A 19,117-nucleotide genomic window follows, 5' to 3' on the forward strand; every position below is an offset into this window, starting at 1 on the left:
ATAAGAAAGGTATTGGAGAGAGTACGTATTACTAGATATCAGATACAGGAAAGTTACCCAGACTTCATGCCTGGCGGTAAGAAAGAAATCTGTTCTCTGGATGTGTGCAGTGATGCAAAGGTTTCATTAGTGTTAGTTTTGGATGGTCTGTTCTTGTGTGGTGAAGATGAGAGCACTTATGCAGGTCCTCCCAAAAGATTGCTAATAAATCCATGTCATGTATTGTATAGATAGCATATATATTACAGTTGAACTCTTCTTCTAATCATAGAATGGTTTGGGTCAGAAGGGGCCTTTAAAGATCATCTAGTCCAACCACCCCGCCATGGGCAGGGACATCTTTCACTAGATCAGGTTGCTCAAAGCCCTGTCCAACCTGAGTGCTTTAGAGGTGTAGTTGTTGGCAGGCAGCTAGATGTACTGTTACTGCAACATGGACACTACTGGAATATACAGTGTCTCTTCGGTGGTTATATACTGGTAAAAATGGGAGTGGATAAAGAATAGTAAAGAACATATTATTAAGTAAAATATTTTGTTGTAGTTACATTTCTGGGAAGTGGTAGGGCTATTCTGGAACATCATCAGGACAGTACTGCACCAGTACACTGTAATGAGGGTGAGTGTAATATAACAGGGCTTTGTTAAATATATGTTTATGCTTAACAATATGGGAGCATAGTTTTGTTTAGAAACATCAAACTCTTCCCCTGTTCTTTTTGTTTTGTTATAGTTGTTGTCTCCTGTTCTGGATCACATGAAGAAAACTCTTCACCAAATCCACCTCAGAAGCTCTCCCTGATAAAAAATAGGATGGTTTCATTGCATCAGCCTTCTAAACCAGGTACCACAAGCCCTATTCCTTACATCCTTTTTATTTCTACTTCAGAACCTAGGTGCAAGATAGATGTTGGCAGTCACAAGGACTCTTTATTTACTAGAAAGTTGTGCCACTGGATTTCTGACTGGAAATGGAGCAATGACTCAGAAAGGCCAATGTAACCATAAGGGAATCCCTTACTTCCTTATTAAAAAAAAAAAAAAAAGAGAGAAAAAGAAAAAAAAAAAGATACAACAGTAAGAAAAAAAGCGAAAGAAAAAGAATAATCTTCTCCATCAGCACAGTGAAAGCCACCAGATTTGGGGTTGGGAGTTCTTGAAATAAAAGCTAATTAGTGGAGCTGCTTTCCAGCAACTATAGAACAAACTACATTTCTTGGTATCGAATGAAGTTTTTCAACTGGAATTTTCTTTTTCTAGGCATTGTAAAAGCCCAGTGAGCTGGAAAAAATGCTTCTGAGATAGGTAGGATGAATTTGGTCTTACTGTGGTGCCAAGATAGATGTAGCAAACACTGTGCTTTATAAATGCCTAAGAGAAATGAGCCAGTTATCAGTGGTGTGGAAACTTGGAAATTGAAGTGATGCCTTTTCATTTATTGAAAAAATCACAGAATAGTTGAGGTTGGAATGGACCTCTTGAGATCATCTAGTCCAACCCCACTGGCTCAAGTGGAGACAGGTAGAGCAGGTTGCCCATGACCATGTCCAGATGGCTTTTGAATATCTCCACAGATGGAGACTGCACAGCTTCTCTGGGCAACCTGTTCCAGTGTTTGACCACTCTTACAGTAAAAAAGTGTTTTCTTGTGTTCAGACTGAACTTCCCATTTTTTAAAATCATGTCCATTGTCTCTTGTCCTGTCAATGGACACTACTGAGAGGTATCTGGCTTCCTCTTTGTTCCCTCCCATCAGGTGTTTGTATACATTGACAAAATCCCCCTGAGCCTTCTCTTCTACAGCCTGAACAGTCCCAGCTCTGTCCACCTCTCCTCTTATGACAGATGCTCCAGTCCTTCAACCATCTTTGTGGACCTATGCTGGATTTGTTCCAGTAAGTCCATATCTTTTTTGTGTGGAGGAGCCCAGAGCTGGGCACACTACTTCAGATGTAGTCTCACCAGTGCTGAGTAGAGAGGAAGGATCACGTCTCTCAATCTGCTGGCAATGCTCTTCCTAAGGCGGCCCAGAAAGCTGTTGGTGTTCTTTGTCGCAAGGGTGCATTGCTGGCTCATGGACAGCTTGTTGTCCACCAGGACCCCAAAGTCCTTCTCATCAGAGCTGCTTTCCAGCCAGTCAGCCCCCAGCGTGTACTGGCACGGGGGGTTATTCCTCCCAAGGTGCAGGACTTGACATTTCCTTCTGCTGAACTTCAAGAGGTTCCTATTGGCCCAATCTCCAGCCTGTCCAGGTTGCTCTGAATGGCAGCTCAGTCATCTGGTGTGTCAGCTGCTCCTCCCTGTTTTGTAACCTCCGTGAACTTGCTGAGGGTGCACTCTGCCCCCTTGTCCAGGTCATTAATGAAGATGCTAAACAATAAAGGCAGGCCTGTGCATGTTAGAAAAGTCACATACGTTCCTCACAGGAGATGGCAAGGTGACCTAGCCTTGGCAGAGAGGAGTTCCTTATAGTAACATCTTGCAGACAGTACCTAATTCTTTAAAGGGTGATTCTCCTTTCTGACATGCCCTGGACTGTCCATGAGCTTTCTTCAATCTAAGCTTCTTCAGAGCACTTTTGTAACATCTTAAAATACGTTCTTTGCTGATTGTAGTAATATGGATATATTTCTTCCTCTATTTTACTTTTTTCCTTTTCATTTCTGCACGTTTTGCCTTTCTCTGGACCTGTGCTTGAAGTTCTTAGGTGCTAAGCAGAGCTGGATATGAAGCATCTGTAAGGTGGTACACAGTAGTATCAGAGGTTGCAGCTTTCAGTACTCTCTTTCACTGTGAGCCCATGAGTGTACCCAGTTCTTTTGCTCTGTGATTTATGCTAAACAACAGTTTCTTGTTGATCAGTCTTTCCATCACAATGCAATGCACGTGATCTGTCGCCAGAAATCTTGGAGTCCTTTTTTTTACCGGATGTCAACAACTTCCCTGATCTATTTCAGACTCTTCTTCCAGGCATTCACATCCTCTCAGGCCTCAGGCTGTGGCATATAGGCTTTATACAGCCCGGAGAGTATGGGAATTAGGTGCTTTTGAAGGATAATGTTGTGTTCACTTATCTGAGCTGCGAACTGCTTTGTTATGTGAGGCACTTTCAAAGGATTAAGCCTGCATTGGTACAGTCCTTGCTACTGCAAGTAGGGGTATTGGTAAGATTTAATGAAATTATTTTGTCATAAATATTAGTATCAAGTAACCCTCTATTTAAAAAAGAAAAGGAATTTTTTCTTTCCTGAGCTCTCACTTTGCTTTCTAGCTCTGTCATGCTGTTGTGAGAGAAATTGCTTTCCGGGTTTTATGACCAACTAGATTTTAACCTAATAAAAATATTACTACTACTGACAATAAGTCTGTGAGTACTGAGTTAACCTGTCAAACTTTAATAAATTTGAAACAGCACAGCAGGTCTGGATCAGGACTATGCTTTGTCTCATAAAGCCATGGAGTTTCTGAGCTATTGAGATCCCTAAAGGAGTTTTACTGGATCATAAAACCACAGCCTGAAGCTGTGCACAGACACCTTTCCCTAGATCCAGCAGAGCCAGGAGAGTGGCTGGTGCCCTCCTTCCTGTGCCCTGCTGGAATGACGCACACACACACACACACACACTCTTAGTTAAAGTATAGCCAATCTTCTGGAGGCTCTTATGTTTTTATTTCTGCCCCACCTGTGTTGCTTGTGCAACCACCTATCCTTGTTATATGTCTGACTTTAATTCTGTTCTTTATACCTGTCTTTTCTCCTCCCCAGGAATAGGGCTACCAGAGGGATAACATTGTGTCATTCATGTTTGCAAGGTCTGAATACCCTCTGAACATTAGGATCCCAAATACAAATGTTTAGTCTCTTATTATTTCTCACATGGCCTGGGGGGGTCCTCCAGTTATTACTGTAATATTATTATTACTACTGAAAATAAATATCATGCAAGTTAATATCAGCTTACCCTATCTATTCAGCACCACTCTGTGTGGGAGAGCTTTGTGCAGCTAACATCCCTTCAGGGAGTTTATATTAGATTGACGAGAGAACAGTGAATTACTTTTTGTCTGGTTTCTAATATGCTGATTATGAAAAATTCTGGCCAGGATGATCTAGTGTTCTCAGTGCTGTGAATGGACTCTGGAGTTTGTTAAGAGGGTGTTCTTGTCCATTCTGTTGGAGGAAAGCAAAACTGTTTAAAAAAAAATTTTTTTTAAAATTAAAAATATAAAGCTTGCATTGCTCAGCAATTCTGCTTGAGACCCTGTCAAGCTCTTTCTATTGCTGAGAGAGGGTTGACCTTAGAGTTTAAATTGTTCCTCTCTGCCAAAACGCTAAATCCAAGCAGTTTTAATATCCTTGCTGCACTAGGTATTATTCTCATTCAGGATTTTATGTACATGCGGGCTAGACCTTCCACTGATGTAAATTCACTGTTGATACCAGTGGGAGGATGCTATTTACACCTGCCAAGAATTTGCAGGGCTGTTTTTCATTCTGGCATGTTCCTTCACCTGCCCTGGGAGAGACTCTGTTGTTATTGCACAAGACAAACTTTCTTTTTTCCTTTCAACTCTTCCATTTCTTGGAAGAGAGAGCCCCTGTACACTGTACACGTGCTCATTCATGTGCCTGCATCACACCTGCCCCTTGAACTGGGGAAGTCCTCAATGAAACCTTTGGTTTCTCATAACAGAAATCTCTTGTATCATCGGCTCAAGCTGCTCGTGGGTGACGTCTACAGACAGTTTTGGAAAACCGGACTGGGTGTTATCTTCAGTTGGTGTCCTGGTGTCTCAGGAGAGGCAGCAGCTGCTTCTGGAAAACAGTTCCTCCCGTGGAGATATTGAAGGTAGGCAGAGTTATAGTTCCCCTCGAATGGACATCTGCTTTCTCCCAGCACTGGTAGCAGCTGCAGGTGGCAGCAACAGGAGCCAGCAGGCTGAGGCCTCAGGCACATATCACTAAAAATACTGCTATATGCTGGTTCTGGTGCATAACTTGTATGCTGTCAGTGCCCAAGAGTCACTAAGAGCCATATAACGTATGTGTACTGCCTGAGTTGTGTATGTATGTAGCCTGTAAACAGCCAGCTCCTTTATACTCATTTTGTATGCCCCTGTTTTAGGATAAGCTACTTTTGCTTCCAGAGACTGGATTTTTCTTAGGAAATTCAATCCTTTACAAGCCATGGCTGGCTCCACATGTCTGCTGTCTGACTTGCGAAGTCTTTGGCTTTTGTTTTGTTGGACGTGTCTTCACTCTGCTTTGTTTGGTTTCTTCTCTTCTCATTCCTTCTACCACTTCTTTACTTATTTCCCCCATTTTTACTTTATTCTCCTTTCTCTACTGTTATTTTTTGGGTTTTGTGCATAGTCCTTTCCTTTCTTCTCATGATTCCTTTCTTCAAACTCCTTATCCATTTTCCTCTTACTATCTGTCTTCCTGTCTTCCATCCACACTGTGTGTCTCTTCTTTTTTTTTTTTTTTTTTTTTTTTTTTCCTCACAGGGGACATTTTCCTCCTGAACACCAGTAGGCTCCCAGATAGATGTGAGTTCAGCCTGCATAGCCCCATCCTGCCTGGGAGTTTGGACTCTTGCTTGCTGGAACTGGCCATATGTTCACAGGATGCTGTCCCTCTCCTCCAGAGGTTCGCAGTTGAAATCAGATATGTGGAGACAAACAGAAATATAATAATTTCTCTGAGAGTTGGCCATGAGGAGGATGCCGGGTAAGACAATCAATTTGCAGCTGTTTAGACTTTGAATTGCAGGGCAGCGTGGAGTCCTCCAGGCCACTGTTTATCAGTGTCTTCTCCCTTCTTGAGATCATTGCTGCTGTTAGAGCAGAAAATGAAGGTAGAACTGTAAGGACTGAAGTGTGCAGCTTCCTGACAGGATGTCTGTAACAGTCCCAGGTTTTGTATGTCCTGTTTGCAAAGAACACACTTGCTTGGGCCTCACTCTTTTTCCCTCACATTGGAAGGGTCGGGAGTGGTTGACTCTCTCACTGATGCTAGGACTATAGCTGTAAAATGCACTCAGTCCAAAGACTGCCTTGGCAACATGAGTGATATCTCTAAATATTCAAGGGCTCCTATCATTTTTATAAGAGTCACATTTCTCATTTTGAGGTAGGGTTAACATTACCTCTTTTGTAATTTCCTCCTGTCCGCTAAGTTCAGGAGCATCCTCTTTTGCTTTATTTGTAGAGTTCAGGGAGGTGAAAAGCAGAGGCTAGAGGTGAAAAGAGGTGAAGACAAAAAAAGAAAGTGCAGCAACCCTGGATCTTGTCCTGTATTCTCTTCTCTTTGATCTTCCCAGTGTTTTTACTTTTTCATTCCTGCATGTAGCAGAATGCAGTAAGGAGGAGAAATGGGCAAAGGGAACGAATCACAACAGGAAAAGTAGGAGAAAAGTCCACGTGTCATCTGATTTTGCCATTTTCCATGCGCTTGTTTTTCCTTTGCTGCAATCTGCCTTGTAAGAACCTGGGCCAGACACTCAACAGAGCTTTTTATTTCCATCACCTGACTGACTCCCATGGAGAACTTAAGCAATAGATCCCAGTTCTTGTTTTCTTTGAGTCCTTTGGCACTCCCCAGGCTGCCATGGAGATCTGTAGCCAAGACTTCTGGTCAGCCAAAGATAGCAGAGTTTGACTAAAAAAAGGTATTTATTTTCTTTCAGATCCCCTCCCCCCTCCTGCTTTTAGCTATTGCTCACTTCCTTCCTGGCTACTCCTTCCCCTTCTTCTTGCCAATTTCACAAGGAACCTGTTGCATTTTCTGGGATCAGTTTCTAATGTCCTTTTTTACTTATAACTGCCCTTGCTGCTCTGAGTACTTGACAAGCCTCTGCAACTGCAGCCACAGCTCCATTCCCCTCTATAAACTCATAAAATACTCTTTTGATATATCTAGCTGACCAGACCAGGCTTTGATCACAATCACTGCAGCATCTCTGGAATGGATCAGATATGTTATTTAACAGCTTATTTGAGCACTGTAAAACAATTCTACATGAAATCAAGAATATCATCTCTCTAAAAGTGATGGCATTTAGATTTATTAGAACAGAGTTAGCTTTACTGGAAGTTGGCATAGAGACTGGTATTACTTTTTCTTAGTGAGTGAAATGAAGCACTAGTAAGCCTAGAGGGTTTAGTATTAAGGTTTTAAAGATGGAAGGTGTCTGAGTCCTGTTTCAAATCAAGATGGAAAGGAGGGATAGAAAAGAGACAAAACAAAGTTAGGAACCATGTTAGGCCAAATACCCTTCCTTTTTCCATTCATTACAGGGAAACTTTAAAATCTCTGCACAATTCCAGAAAAATCTGAGCACACAGGCAGGACAGAAATTTATTTCTAACACAGTGACTGAGCTGCTTCTTACTAGGCAAGTAGTCCAAAATGAACATTCTCTCCAGGATTAAGATTTTAACAACATTGGTTGTTAAGAAGAGAGACCATCCTGCAGTGTTGCCGCTTTCCAGGGAGTGAGAGTTCTACAAGCTTTTCTGTGTTAACCAAACACTGCTGCACAATTTAGAGCAGAACAAGGAGGAAAACGAGCAAATCACCTTGAGATAGACACCTACGTGCAGCACATAGTTTAAACATTGACAATTACTACCAAGGGATTGTCTTGAGATCAGAGTAGAAACTTAGATTTAGGAAAAAAGCTAGGTGGCACTTTTTCAGAAAATCCTGCTTCAGTCCCTTTGTCACCCCTCAATTCCAGGATCAAGCTATACTTCATCACAAATTACAGCCACACCAGACTACTTCAGTGAACTGTCCTCTTTCTGGACCTAGAAATCTTCTCCTGATGGTGTTTCCTCCTTCAGGATGCATCAGCTACACAGCTCCCAAAAGCTTAGATATATGTCACATGTGAGAGAAAGTTGCTGTCCTGTCCACCTCACTAACTACTAGGATTTATCATTAAATTGGTAGTATTGAGGCTGACACTCGTTTTTTCACACATATACCTTAGTGAAAGAACAAAGAAACAGATGGACCTTCAGATACCGTGTCCTCTGAACAAGTAGGGCAAAGTCACAGTATTTATTGTTATATACCACACGTACAGGGTGTGGGTATTCTGAGTTACTACCATTCGAGGGAGAACCACTGAGGGAGTGAGGTGTTTGAAATTCTATACATAAAACTATATTTCTCATTATCTCCATAGAGCTCGAACATCAAGAGCCTGTAGCTTTGCTTGCAAGTCTGAGCCTTCTTCATCTGGCACTTGGCTCACAAAGCTGTCTTCATTTTCTCAGGGTTACAGTTACAGTGCTTGTTTAGGTCACATCTAATGTCTTTTTTTGCTGTTTTGCTTATCCCACCTTTTTGCTCTTTACCATGCAGACCCAGAAACAGTCACAACTGAAAATTCTTCTGAGTCGGTGTGCTTCTGTTTTGAATGGTTTCGCATGCTTATGTTTGTTGTTGACCACAATTATTTCAGTGTTGTGAGCCGAAACTGTTTCAGTAAAGAGTTAGTTTCTTTCATTCTAAGTACTCACACCTCAGTGAAAATAAAAAAGCATCACTTGGGGCAGGGGTAATCTTTTCCCTTTCTGTGGTCGATAAGCCAAGTTGATTTTGTTCTGGTTTTTTTTCTGAAATATAGGGCACTGGCCATGGTGGTCTTGGTAGGTCAAAAAGCAAAAAGTTCATGGCCATGTGCACACATGGGTTTTCAGTTAGCCGACCTCACAAAACAATTATTGCTTAGTTTTTCACATCTTCCCCTTTTTTGGGGGAGTGGTGGTGCTAAAAATGCCCTGCCATTCTCTGAGACACTTGTAGAAACTTATCATCTTTGACACTTCTGTTCTACTAATGTGGTTGTTTTTATCCACAAAAGTTATTTAACCCCTACTATCATACATGGAAACATTGCCATATAGCTAATCTGAATGTCTAGAAACACGTATGGTGATTTGAGTTTCATAAATGAGGTGTCCAACCACATAAGCCTTTGAAAGGTAGTAGTCTGGTAAGCATCCTCAGAAAATGCCTAATACGTACTGACAACAATGAGCACAGTCATTTCAATTAAAAAATGCAGCTAGAAAAGAAGAGGCTGTCCAGCCATTATGTAAGGCCATGATTTTTGAATGCTAATCTGGGAGTATTATGTACTGTCCCTCATGATTCTGTTGAAATTGCACCCAAGAATACACAGGGTCAAATAAGAACCCACTAACTGGTTGGTGAAAGCAAGAGGGGTAGGCATGTCTCTCATCTATTTCTTTTTAAGTCAAATGTCTAGAAATGGATGTTTGTGAAGACTTGCAGGCAACAGTTCTCTGTATGTAGAAAAGTAATGTAAAGCCTCTAATTTGTATGTTCACTGATTGAGCCTAGAAGCATTTAGCATATATACCTTTGTGCAATAACCCGTGCAGTGAGTCCCCCTAATTCAGAAAAGGTTTCAGCTTTCCTGTTCAGCTTTATTGAATTTTTCACTCTTAATGAAGAAATTGTTGTTCTTAATATTAAAAGTCTGTCTTAAAATTAATGATCAGTTACCTTTGTTGGATAAGGAAAGGCATGGCATAGAAAGGATTGGTAAGGAGGGGCAGGAAAACTTTTGCTCAGCAGAGGAGATTCAGAGGCTAATGAAAATCAAAAGTTGAAATTATAGGTTTGCAGGGTGAATCTTGAATTCTCTTGCCTTAAGCATCAAGTTGCTTGCAACTCCAAACTTTCTATCCATGCAAATTTCTCAAAATTATGTCAGACTGTGATAGCCCTTCCATACATACAGATCAATTTTAACATCTCTGTTTAGAAGAAGAGTAATATTACCTCGTTACTTGAGATCTAGTTTGACGTAAAATCAATAGTAAAGGTATTGCCAAGCTTGGGATATCTGAAAGCCTGCTGCAATGATCCATCTTCTGTTAGATCGACAATGGTCTTCGTTCCTGATTCCATTAAGAAAATTAAATTGGCTCTGACTAGCCCCTGTTTGGATAGTGGGACCAAGCAAAGACAGCGTAATTATTTACAGCATTAGAAATCTTGCTGCAGTTGGATCTTAGGGGCGAGGCTTTCTCTGAAGGGGAATACCTTGATGATGATGAGACTCCATATGCAGAAGTATTTTGGGTGATGCAAAGCCACTTGTCATTTTGCAGTCTCTGAATGCTTGCCAGCTTTTGCTGTGGTGTTAGAAATGGAGTCAAATTTCAGTACTAGAGATATTTTAGTGCAGAACTAGAATGTTTTATAAGACCTTAGGGCTCTGACTAAGGAGAGCTGCCAGTTCACACAAGTAGTGGTTTAAGATAGCGGCCTTGCTCTTCTACCAGATGCCACCATTCTCCCAGCAGAGACGGCAGAATGGACAGCGTGCCTTTCTCAGTGGTGACATTTCAGAGGTTGGTTTATTGACTGTTCTGGGTTTGTGTGGTGGGGTTTTGGTAGCGGGGAGGGGCCGCAGGGCCGGCTCCTGTGAGAAGCTGCTGGAAGCTTCCGCGGCTCCAAGTGGGACCCGCCTCTGGCCCAGGCCGAGCCCGTCAGCGATGGTGGCAGCGCCTCTGGGAGAACAGAGTTAAGGGCGGGGGGGGGAACCTGCAGCGAGTAGTGGGGTTGGAACGTGAGGGGAACCCCTGTGCAGACACCGAGGTCGGTGAGGCAGGCGGGGAGGGGGGGATGCCCCCGCAGCCCGCGGTGAGGCGGCAGGCTGTCCCCCCCAGCCCACGGAGGGGAGCGGGGGAGCAGACGCCCACCTGCAGCCTGGGGAGAGAGGAGCCCTCACCGGAGCAGGGGGATGCCCCCCAAGATGGCCGCCACTCCATGGGGAAGCCCGCGCTGGAGCAGTCTGTGCCTGAAGGACTGCAGAAAGGACCCTCGCCAGGGAAGTTCATGGAGGACTGTCTCCCGTGGGAGGGACCCCACGCTGGAGCAAGGGAATGGTGAGGAGTCCTGCCCCTGAGGAGGAAGGAGCGGCAGAGACAAGGTGTGAGGAACTGACCCCAACCCCCATTCCCCGTCCCCCTGCGCTGCTGGGGGGAGGAGGGGGAGAGAACCGGGAGTGGGGCTGAGGCGGGAAGGAGGGAGGGGTGGGGGGAAGGTGTTCTAAGATTTGGATTTACTTCTCATTACCCTTGTTTTGATTTGATTGGTAGTAAATTAAATGGATTTTGGTTTTTCCCCAAGTTGAGTCTGTCTTTTGCCCGCGACCATAAGTGGGGAGTGATCCATCCCTGTCCTTGTCTCAACCCACAAGCTTTTCTTTATATTTTGTCCTCCTCATCCCACTGGGGCTGGGGGGGAGGACTGAGCGAGCGGCTTCGTGGTGCTTTGTTGCCAGCTGGTCTTAAACCACGGCATTGACTTAGATCGCCAGTGGTTTTCATTTATTTTGATATACCAGGCTATAAATGGCAAGTTCCAAAGTGTCTGGTTCATAAACCATGGAGGATTAAGGTGCAGCAGCTGAACTAGTCATTGTTTTCAGCTGTGGGGCAGTAATCTCTTTAGTTGCTACTACTAAATATAACACCGGTTGTGAATCAGAGGCTGTGTGCTACAGGTTCCTGCACTCAGGGGTGTGGTAACACTGGTGATACTGTGATGTCTCAGCTGCGGGGTGGGTTGTAACTTGGTGGAGGTACTAGAACTATGTCTCAGTGCTTGAAAGGTCTAGTACACTTAATAGGTAAATTCAAAAGATTTAAAGACTGTTGTTACCTTCAGTGGCTCATTGAACCAATTTGATTAAGGCCCGTTGATTTTTGTGGCCAACAGGATGCAATGGAGTGATGAACAAAGTTGTGTCATGTAGCAGAAGTGATTTGGTTCTGTGTCAGTGCTGAACAGTCTCAGATGCTGTGCCATAGTGTAGCAGGGGGGATATATTTATAAGTGTATTTATAAGATACATTTATAAGTGCCAGACATTCCTGAAGCTGCACTGTAATACAAAAGAAAAGTAAAGCAGTCATTCTCCTTTGTTGGATAGTAGAGATGGTGCAGCTGTGGTTCAGGGCTGGACATTTCTGAAGCTGAATGAAATTATATTGAACTATTGAATATGATATGATGGGACAGGAAACAGGATAAATAGGGTCATCGTGATAAGAGGAGCTCAACTTCAGATGAGTTTAGGGTATCTGTGGGTATTTATGTGTGTGTACAATGGTGAAAGTGGAAGATGGGGGGATGCCATAGAAGAGATAGTAAGAAACTCTCACCAGAAAAAGGTATATAGCTGATTTGCGGAGGGAAGAATGAGTAAGATAACTAATCAGTGGCAAGCAAAAGCAGACAGGGTGATAAAAAAATTAAAGTTGCTTTGGGTTTTTTGCAAGTTGCAAAGCAGGTGGTCTGTGATTTTTATATTGTGTCCAGTAGAGATGTGTTTGTTGTCCAGGTGTTGCCTTCTAATGTGTTTTTGGTGCAGGATGAGGGCTAGATGGTCGCTTCATGGCAGCTGAAGGCATTTCCCAAATGAAAAAGTAATATTAGGAGTGGAGCCTGAGCCACCTATCTTAACACTGTGGCTTAGCCTCCTTATCATCCTACTGGCACTGACTTAGAGTCACTCATCCAGGGTGCCCCCAGCAACAACGGCAGCATGTAGGGTATGGGTAAATTTATCTCTGTCTGGTACTCTTTCTGAAAAGAGCTTAGAGCAAGGATTCCTTTGTCACTATCCTTGCTACAAATCCTTTACAAAATAATAACATAGTTTTAACTGTATTTTATTGTCTTGTTAACATGAGGTAGAAGGACAGTCTTAAAAAATAATAATTAAAAAAAATATATATTTATGAATCCTGCTGGATTTTTTTAATGACACCTGGATACCCTGACTTCCATCAGACTGATTTGAATGAAGTACTTTGAAAATTCCCATTTGGTATCTCTCTCTAGCTTTCGATGCCTAACAACCATCTTTAAAATTAGAGTGCGTGGGACCATCTGTCTTTCTCTGAACTGCCACAAGTGCTGCACAACTGAGAAACCTTTGCTGTATAGGGACTATGGCATTTGTTCTGTGGTGAAATGTAAATTGCCAGAGCAATCTGCATTTTCTGGAACACCACTTCTCTTCTTCCCCTTGCTTTGTGGGTGCAGTCTAGTTTGTTAAGCCAGGAGATTAGATAGAGAATGCACAGAAAAAGGTCCTCACACTTGACACAACCAAGAAACATTCAGGGCCAGACATTTACTTCCAGGACATACAATGTCAGTGTTAGCTTGAGTTGATCCAGAGACTTGTGCAGCTGCTTGGTTGATCTGTACTTGCAAGAACAAACAGAACACAACCATGTATGTGGAAGGCACATATTGGGGGGGGGGGGGGGTGTGTGTCCAAAATTGGTGGTAATTCAAGCCCCATTTTAACCTAAGAATCATTGGGAATGCTTGGATCTTTTCATCATTAGCAATAGGATCTGCAGCAAAGATAACTGAACATGAGCTTGTTAGACTGAACATCATTTGTTTTATATTAATATCTGTTTGTTATGTTGGAGCTTACATTCATCAATCTATTCCCCATGTGGATACTATTACTTCTATTTGGTACAGTGCAAAATCTTTATGCTAGAGACTCCGTGGATTCCAGTGTGCTGTGTGTATGTCTGATAGCTCTTTGATGTCTTCTAGGATGAAATGGAAATACCTGGTAGCCCAGATTGGCCGAATAGAAAGACCTTTTAAAATCACCTTGCTGTATTCAAACTGTGGAGCACAAGATGTTGGAGTACTAGCAGTGGGCTCCTTGCAACTCAGGAACTGCTTTCATGGTATGTTGCAACAGTCAGGTTTGGAATAACCAAATGCAGTCAGAAAAGAGCAGCATCCTCACCAAATTTGATGAGTGTGATCAGGGAGTCGGTCAGATGGGATTTAAACGAAAGCTGAGTCTCCTCTGGGGTTTCTGGCAGTGCTTACCTGTCAAGGGTCACATTTGCATGCGTTTTATGTGTGTGCACACATGTGTACATGCTCCAAAGGCAGGGTTGAAGCTCAGACTTATAGAACTGATTTAAGTGATCCTCTCTGCTTTTCAGCTTTGCTTTGCTTGATCTTTGTATGAGAAAACAACAGGGCTTATGCTCCATCCAGCAACAGGGAGGGGAAAAAAAGTCTTTCCCTAGATTATTTTACCATTTAATATTTTTCTTTCTTAAATAATCAAGAACAAAAGACTACCCTGTGTCACTAAAGCCTTTTCCATACTGGGGCTCTATCTTCCAAATCTATTAAAAAAAGAAACATTGATCTACATTGATCCATGGGGTCTGTTTGCTACTGCCAGGCTGAGAACTTCTGTCTAAAATGAAAATAATTGGCATGTAATTATTCTCTCCAAAGTACTCAGAAATCCTCAGTTTTACCTGGCACTTACAGTCCTGTTGCGAATGTTGTGCAAATGATCCTCAGTAGCTGTGCAGAACCTTGCTAATATCATTTAGGCTTCTTGGAAGTATAAGAGTCTGTCGGCACAGGCAGCCTGCAGGTTGGAGACATAATCACCTTCACTTCCTGGTTTTCATGCATTAACATAATGCTATTGCCTCCATTTTGCAGACACTGTAGAAATAGGTTGGAATGTAATGTAAAAAGAGAATACTGGTTTCACAGAGCTGTTTCATAATATATCGTGAGACTGGTTTTGATCATATTAGAGATTTAATTTTATTGCAGTCATTAATCTTTTAATTTAACAAACATTATCTTTTTAATGTAATGAGTTTTTGACAGTCATGGAGTTTTGAGGAGATGCATACAGCCTGAAGGACTATGCTAAACACTCAGTCCCTAAATAAGCTGATGCATGTACCCAGCACAACACAGTGCCATGAAGAAATACTATTTCAGGCTGTGTACCTGGATTGCTGCAGAAGTGTCCTTTTCTCTTTCTTCTGGAATTGGTTCCCTAACTTTTGCATTTTTTCCAGAGCAGTAACTATCCCAGTGGAACTTCTGTGCAGAGCTCTGCCTAAGGGGAGCAGGTTCAGAAGAGACCTACACAAACCTGCAGGTCCGTAACGGACCCATGCACACACACATCCACAGGACAGGCTGGGTGCATTAAGAATCATGCTTTTGGGAAATATCAGACTTAAAAATTATGTTCAGCCTGGTCACTGAGTACTTGTGCAGTCAGACAAATGCTCCCGGATTATAGCTGACTAGACTAGCTAGGGTGCATGAGTAAAGTTCCTGCAAAGTGAGTCGGCTTGCTGCGGAAGCAGCTATCATCTTGGGCTGGATGCCGCAGAGCTGGCACCGAAAAGCGTCAGCAGCATGAGTGTTAGTTAAGCCTGAGTCCCAATAGGGCATAGCAATGTGTCTGTCAGGACCAGAGCTAACTGGGTATCTCTGCCTCCAGCAGCAGAGTGTCACGCAGCATGCCACAGCTGCCTGCCAGGTGCACAGTCATGTGTGCAGAACTGAGGAGCACACCACGGTAGGAAACTGCAAGGTCCTTCATAAAAAAATCCAAAAAGTGATTATCTAAAGACAAACACAGCAGAAGACAGTACATGAGAGAAAAAGTAGCAATAAATTTGGTCTCCATGAGAGCTGAGGTGATCTGCAGGAATGTCATGCTGGATAGAAATCTACATGGTAAAAAGCAGAGATGAGTATTATTTATGACCCAAAGGACACTTTTTGACATCCTACATGTGAAGGCTGATACACATGAAGGGTCATGCACATTCTGCCAACTCATCTCTGAGTTTCTTTATCTTTTTTCCTTTAGATAAAGAAAACCAAGATCTTTTTATACATGACAAAGGCTCCACCTTCCCCTGCCTTCATGGAGGCTGTGTCAGCCACCTACAAATCTGTGAATTCATCAGTGATTGCCCTGCCAAAGAGCAGGAAGGAGTGAGGTGTGGTGAGTATATGGCATGGCACTTTGTGGGAACCTTCATCCCATTAGAAGAAATAATTTCGAATGAAAAATAAGTTAAATTGATTCCATCTCTAGATTAATTCAGTGTTTTGCCTCCTGAATTAATTTAGCCTATTTACATTAATTGGATACCAAGATTCTCTTTGAAAATTCACCCTTTATAGGATAAAATGGATTTGGGAGGTTTGGTTTGTTTTTTTTAAGCATTTCAGTAAGGAGCTCAATGACCTGCCTTTCATAGTTGCTGCTACTTCAGAGAAAGGCAAAACCTTATTTACATGTCTGCAGCTGAGTGAGAAATTCCTTCTGGACCCGAGGTCTGAACCTCCCTTCAGTGGAAAGTGCTGGTCATCTTTCTAGTGCCAGCCACAAACACGGTCATAAATCTGTCCCTCCAAGATCCCATTTAAGAGTTCTTCTTGCACATTAGGACAGAGAAATCCCCTGACTCAGTATAGGTGGTGCTAAGAAGCATCATTTAGCTTTGTTGCAAGTACAGTGGCAGAGATCTAAAACAATCTGTTGACTGGCCTTCTTTTGAGCGGACACAGAAACTTTGTGATGCCTGCAATTTCATATGCAGCAAGGCCTTTACAAACATATGGCAGTGATCTACCGTTCTTTAGATTGTGAGAGCTGCAGTTTTGTACAATATCTAGAGCAGGACAGAACTGCAAAGTCTCCAGTATCTCCAGAAGCAAAGTGTTGGCTTTCTAATGGTGACTCTGGAAAGAAACAAATGAGACATATTACTATTTTGACATTGAAAAACTGTGTAGCATAGGTTGGATAGCTTAGACAATCACAATGAGCTTTGACTTTTGCTGCTGTTTGTGTTCTTCCGTAATCAAGTTTCTCCTATTTTCCTGCTTTTTCTTATTCTCCTTTGTAGACAGTCTTCCAGAGGGCTCACATTGCTCTTTTGAAGAAGGTCCGTGTGGCTGGACACTGAATGAAACTGCAGCATCTCCTTGGTCTATTCGGGGCTTTACTGAAATGACTCAAGATGACTCATTTGTAGGGTCTACCTTGCAAACCACTGGTGGTAGGTTCCTCATCGTTGTCTCTTACTCTGTGTGTGTGTGTGTATATGTATATATACAATACCCCTGACTTTAGGTTTTTTAAATTGCTTTAAATTTTTTGGCATCATTGGCAAATGAACTTTAGCATTAGTATTATCTACAACAACTTTAAATGTAGCTAAAGGTAACTTTTGAACATGGTTCAAAACTTTATATGAAACAAGTTCTGCAACAAAGTTAACACAACTGTTGGAGACTAGGATTCTCCTTCACCTTAAAAAAATTATAAAATTAATTCTCTTTTCTCTGTGTATACTTCTTCCCTCCTTCTTCCTCTTATGAGCTATGCAACTGCAGGGTACTTCAGCAGCAACATACCTGCTGCATCACAAAGTAAAAATTGCCCAACAGAACTAGGCAGCTTGTAGAAACAAATCTTTTGCAGACCATTGCCAGACTCTGCCAGTGGTTAGGAAGAGCATCACGTGTAAGCATATCCCAAGACCAAGTGATCATACACATTCTGTGCCATGGAGTACCACAATAAAAAAAGTCACGTAATTTCCAGAACTGTCAGCTTGTTAAATAAGAAGAAGGGATGCCAGACCCTCACATGTTCAGGTTGAAATTCAGAAGTGTTAGCAGATGAGTCTTGCCTCACAGTTCCCTGTCAAAATGAAGGGGGCTCATGAGTGTCTTGTTTGTCTCTTGAGAGCTTGTATAAACTGTCCCTGGGAACAAAGACTACAAATAAGCTCTTCCAGCCCACTGTTTGTCTCAGCAATAGTCATTGATGCTAATGGTGTAAGAATTAGGGCTGATCAGGAGTTCACTGTAGATTGGTGTGAGCCCCTGTCTGGGAAAACACTTGAATGGTGTCTGAGGTTTATGCGCTCATGTTCCAGGAAAGGGTTTGGGATGTTGACTTTTGTGCTGCTAAAATATACCAGAGTGCTTATTACATCCTCACTAATAGATTTGCTCTCAAGTTATGCTTGTCATCTTACTCACATTGTACTTCAGCACAATGATGTTAAATTATTTCAAGAGAGTATAAAAAAAAGCAAAACATCGTCTTGTCTTTTCTGACTCACTTTTTCCTTCACAGGACACTTCCTCTACCTGCGAGCAGACAGCAATCAGACAAGCGGTATGGCCAAGGCTTACAGTACCAGTTTGCCAGCCAGTATTGCCACTGAAGACTACCAGGTATATCACTCTGTCTTAGCATCTTTGTGGAGTTAATCATCAGGCTGTAGGCACTGCTTGCACAATTAGCCTGTTCTCCTGTGCCTCTGCACACTCTACAAAACACTGGAAGGCAGGAGAGCTGACTATACTGCCTAGCTAGCTACTTGTTGAAAACTGGAAAGAAGATGTGAGGTGCATCCCCACTAAGTGAAAGCAGGAGCTCCAAATCAAACTCCTCAGTATGGAAAACTCCCCAGCCTAACTGTAGCTACTATTCCTCTGAAGGGTACCCAGCACCTGAACTGTATGGGGTGGCCTTGGTTTATAGGAAAGGGAGCTGGCTGTCTGGGCTGTTGAGCCATTCAGTATACCTGCTGCTGAGACTTCTCTTCATAAATTCTGCAATACTTTCATAGGAGTTAACAGACTTGGCAGTTTCACTGAGAACAGGAGCGTGAAGTTAGTAGGCATTAGATTTTTCAGGAATGGATGAAGATAATAAACTTCTGTTCACATTCTTTAGGAATTTCAAAAGGTGAGGGCAACCTGGCATGGATAAAATCATATAACCTGCCTTCAGCCCAAATCTCTACCGAGAATAAGGGGAAATCTGAGGTGCTGGAATTAAAAATATTAAATAATATTGTACTCATAACACTTAGGAAAATTAAGCTGCAAGTTTGAGCTGGAGTCCAGCCCTGCTAGGGGAACACAGAAAACTTTGATGCCTCCTAATTAGAGCTGGCAAAAGAAATATAGTGCAGGCACCAAAAATGTAACTTCAGCATTTATATTTATTATAAATGCAGGTCAAGTTTGCTGGGTAGTTCCAACAAAATAAAATGTGCTTGGAGCTAGGTTCACAAAACCAGGAGGAGGAGAAGCAGTAACTGTTGGTTATGGGGTACAGGTCACAGGAGATCTGGACCCATTCTCTCCTCCACTGGCAAGGATTCAACCCATATTTCAGGAGCAAGGAAGTTCCTGTGGTTGTTCTTTGCA

General features: G+C 42.4%; 1 protein-coding gene across 1 annotated transcript in view; it reads left to right on the forward strand.

Annotated features, from left to right (window-relative positions):
* LTK (leukocyte receptor tyrosine kinase) overlaps window positions 1-19,117 on the forward strand; it is a 103,202-nt gene that overhangs the window by 42,117 nt on the left and 41,968 nt on the right. Inside the window, exons 2-8 of the mRNA XM_030037951.2 lie at window positions 734-844; window positions 4,695-4,850; window positions 5,509-5,731; window positions 13,637-13,776; window positions 15,744-15,881; window positions 16,792-16,944; window positions 18,033-18,133. Coding sequence (XP_029893811.2) covers window positions 734-844; window positions 4,695-4,850; window positions 5,509-5,731; window positions 13,637-13,776; window positions 15,744-15,881; window positions 16,792-16,944; window positions 18,033-18,133 — 1,022 coding nt within the window. The remainder of the gene's footprint in view (window positions 1-733; window positions 845-4,694; window positions 4,851-5,508; window positions 5,732-13,636; window positions 13,777-15,743; window positions 15,882-16,791; window positions 16,945-18,032; window positions 18,134-19,117) is intronic.

Source organism: Aquila chrysaetos, chromosome 2, assembly GCF_900496995.4.
Source record: "Aquila chrysaetos chrysaetos chromosome 2, bAquChr1.4, whole genome shotgun sequence".
NCBI classification, from domain to species: domain Eukaryota; kingdom Metazoa; phylum Chordata; class Aves; order Accipitriformes; family Accipitridae; genus Aquila; species Aquila chrysaetos.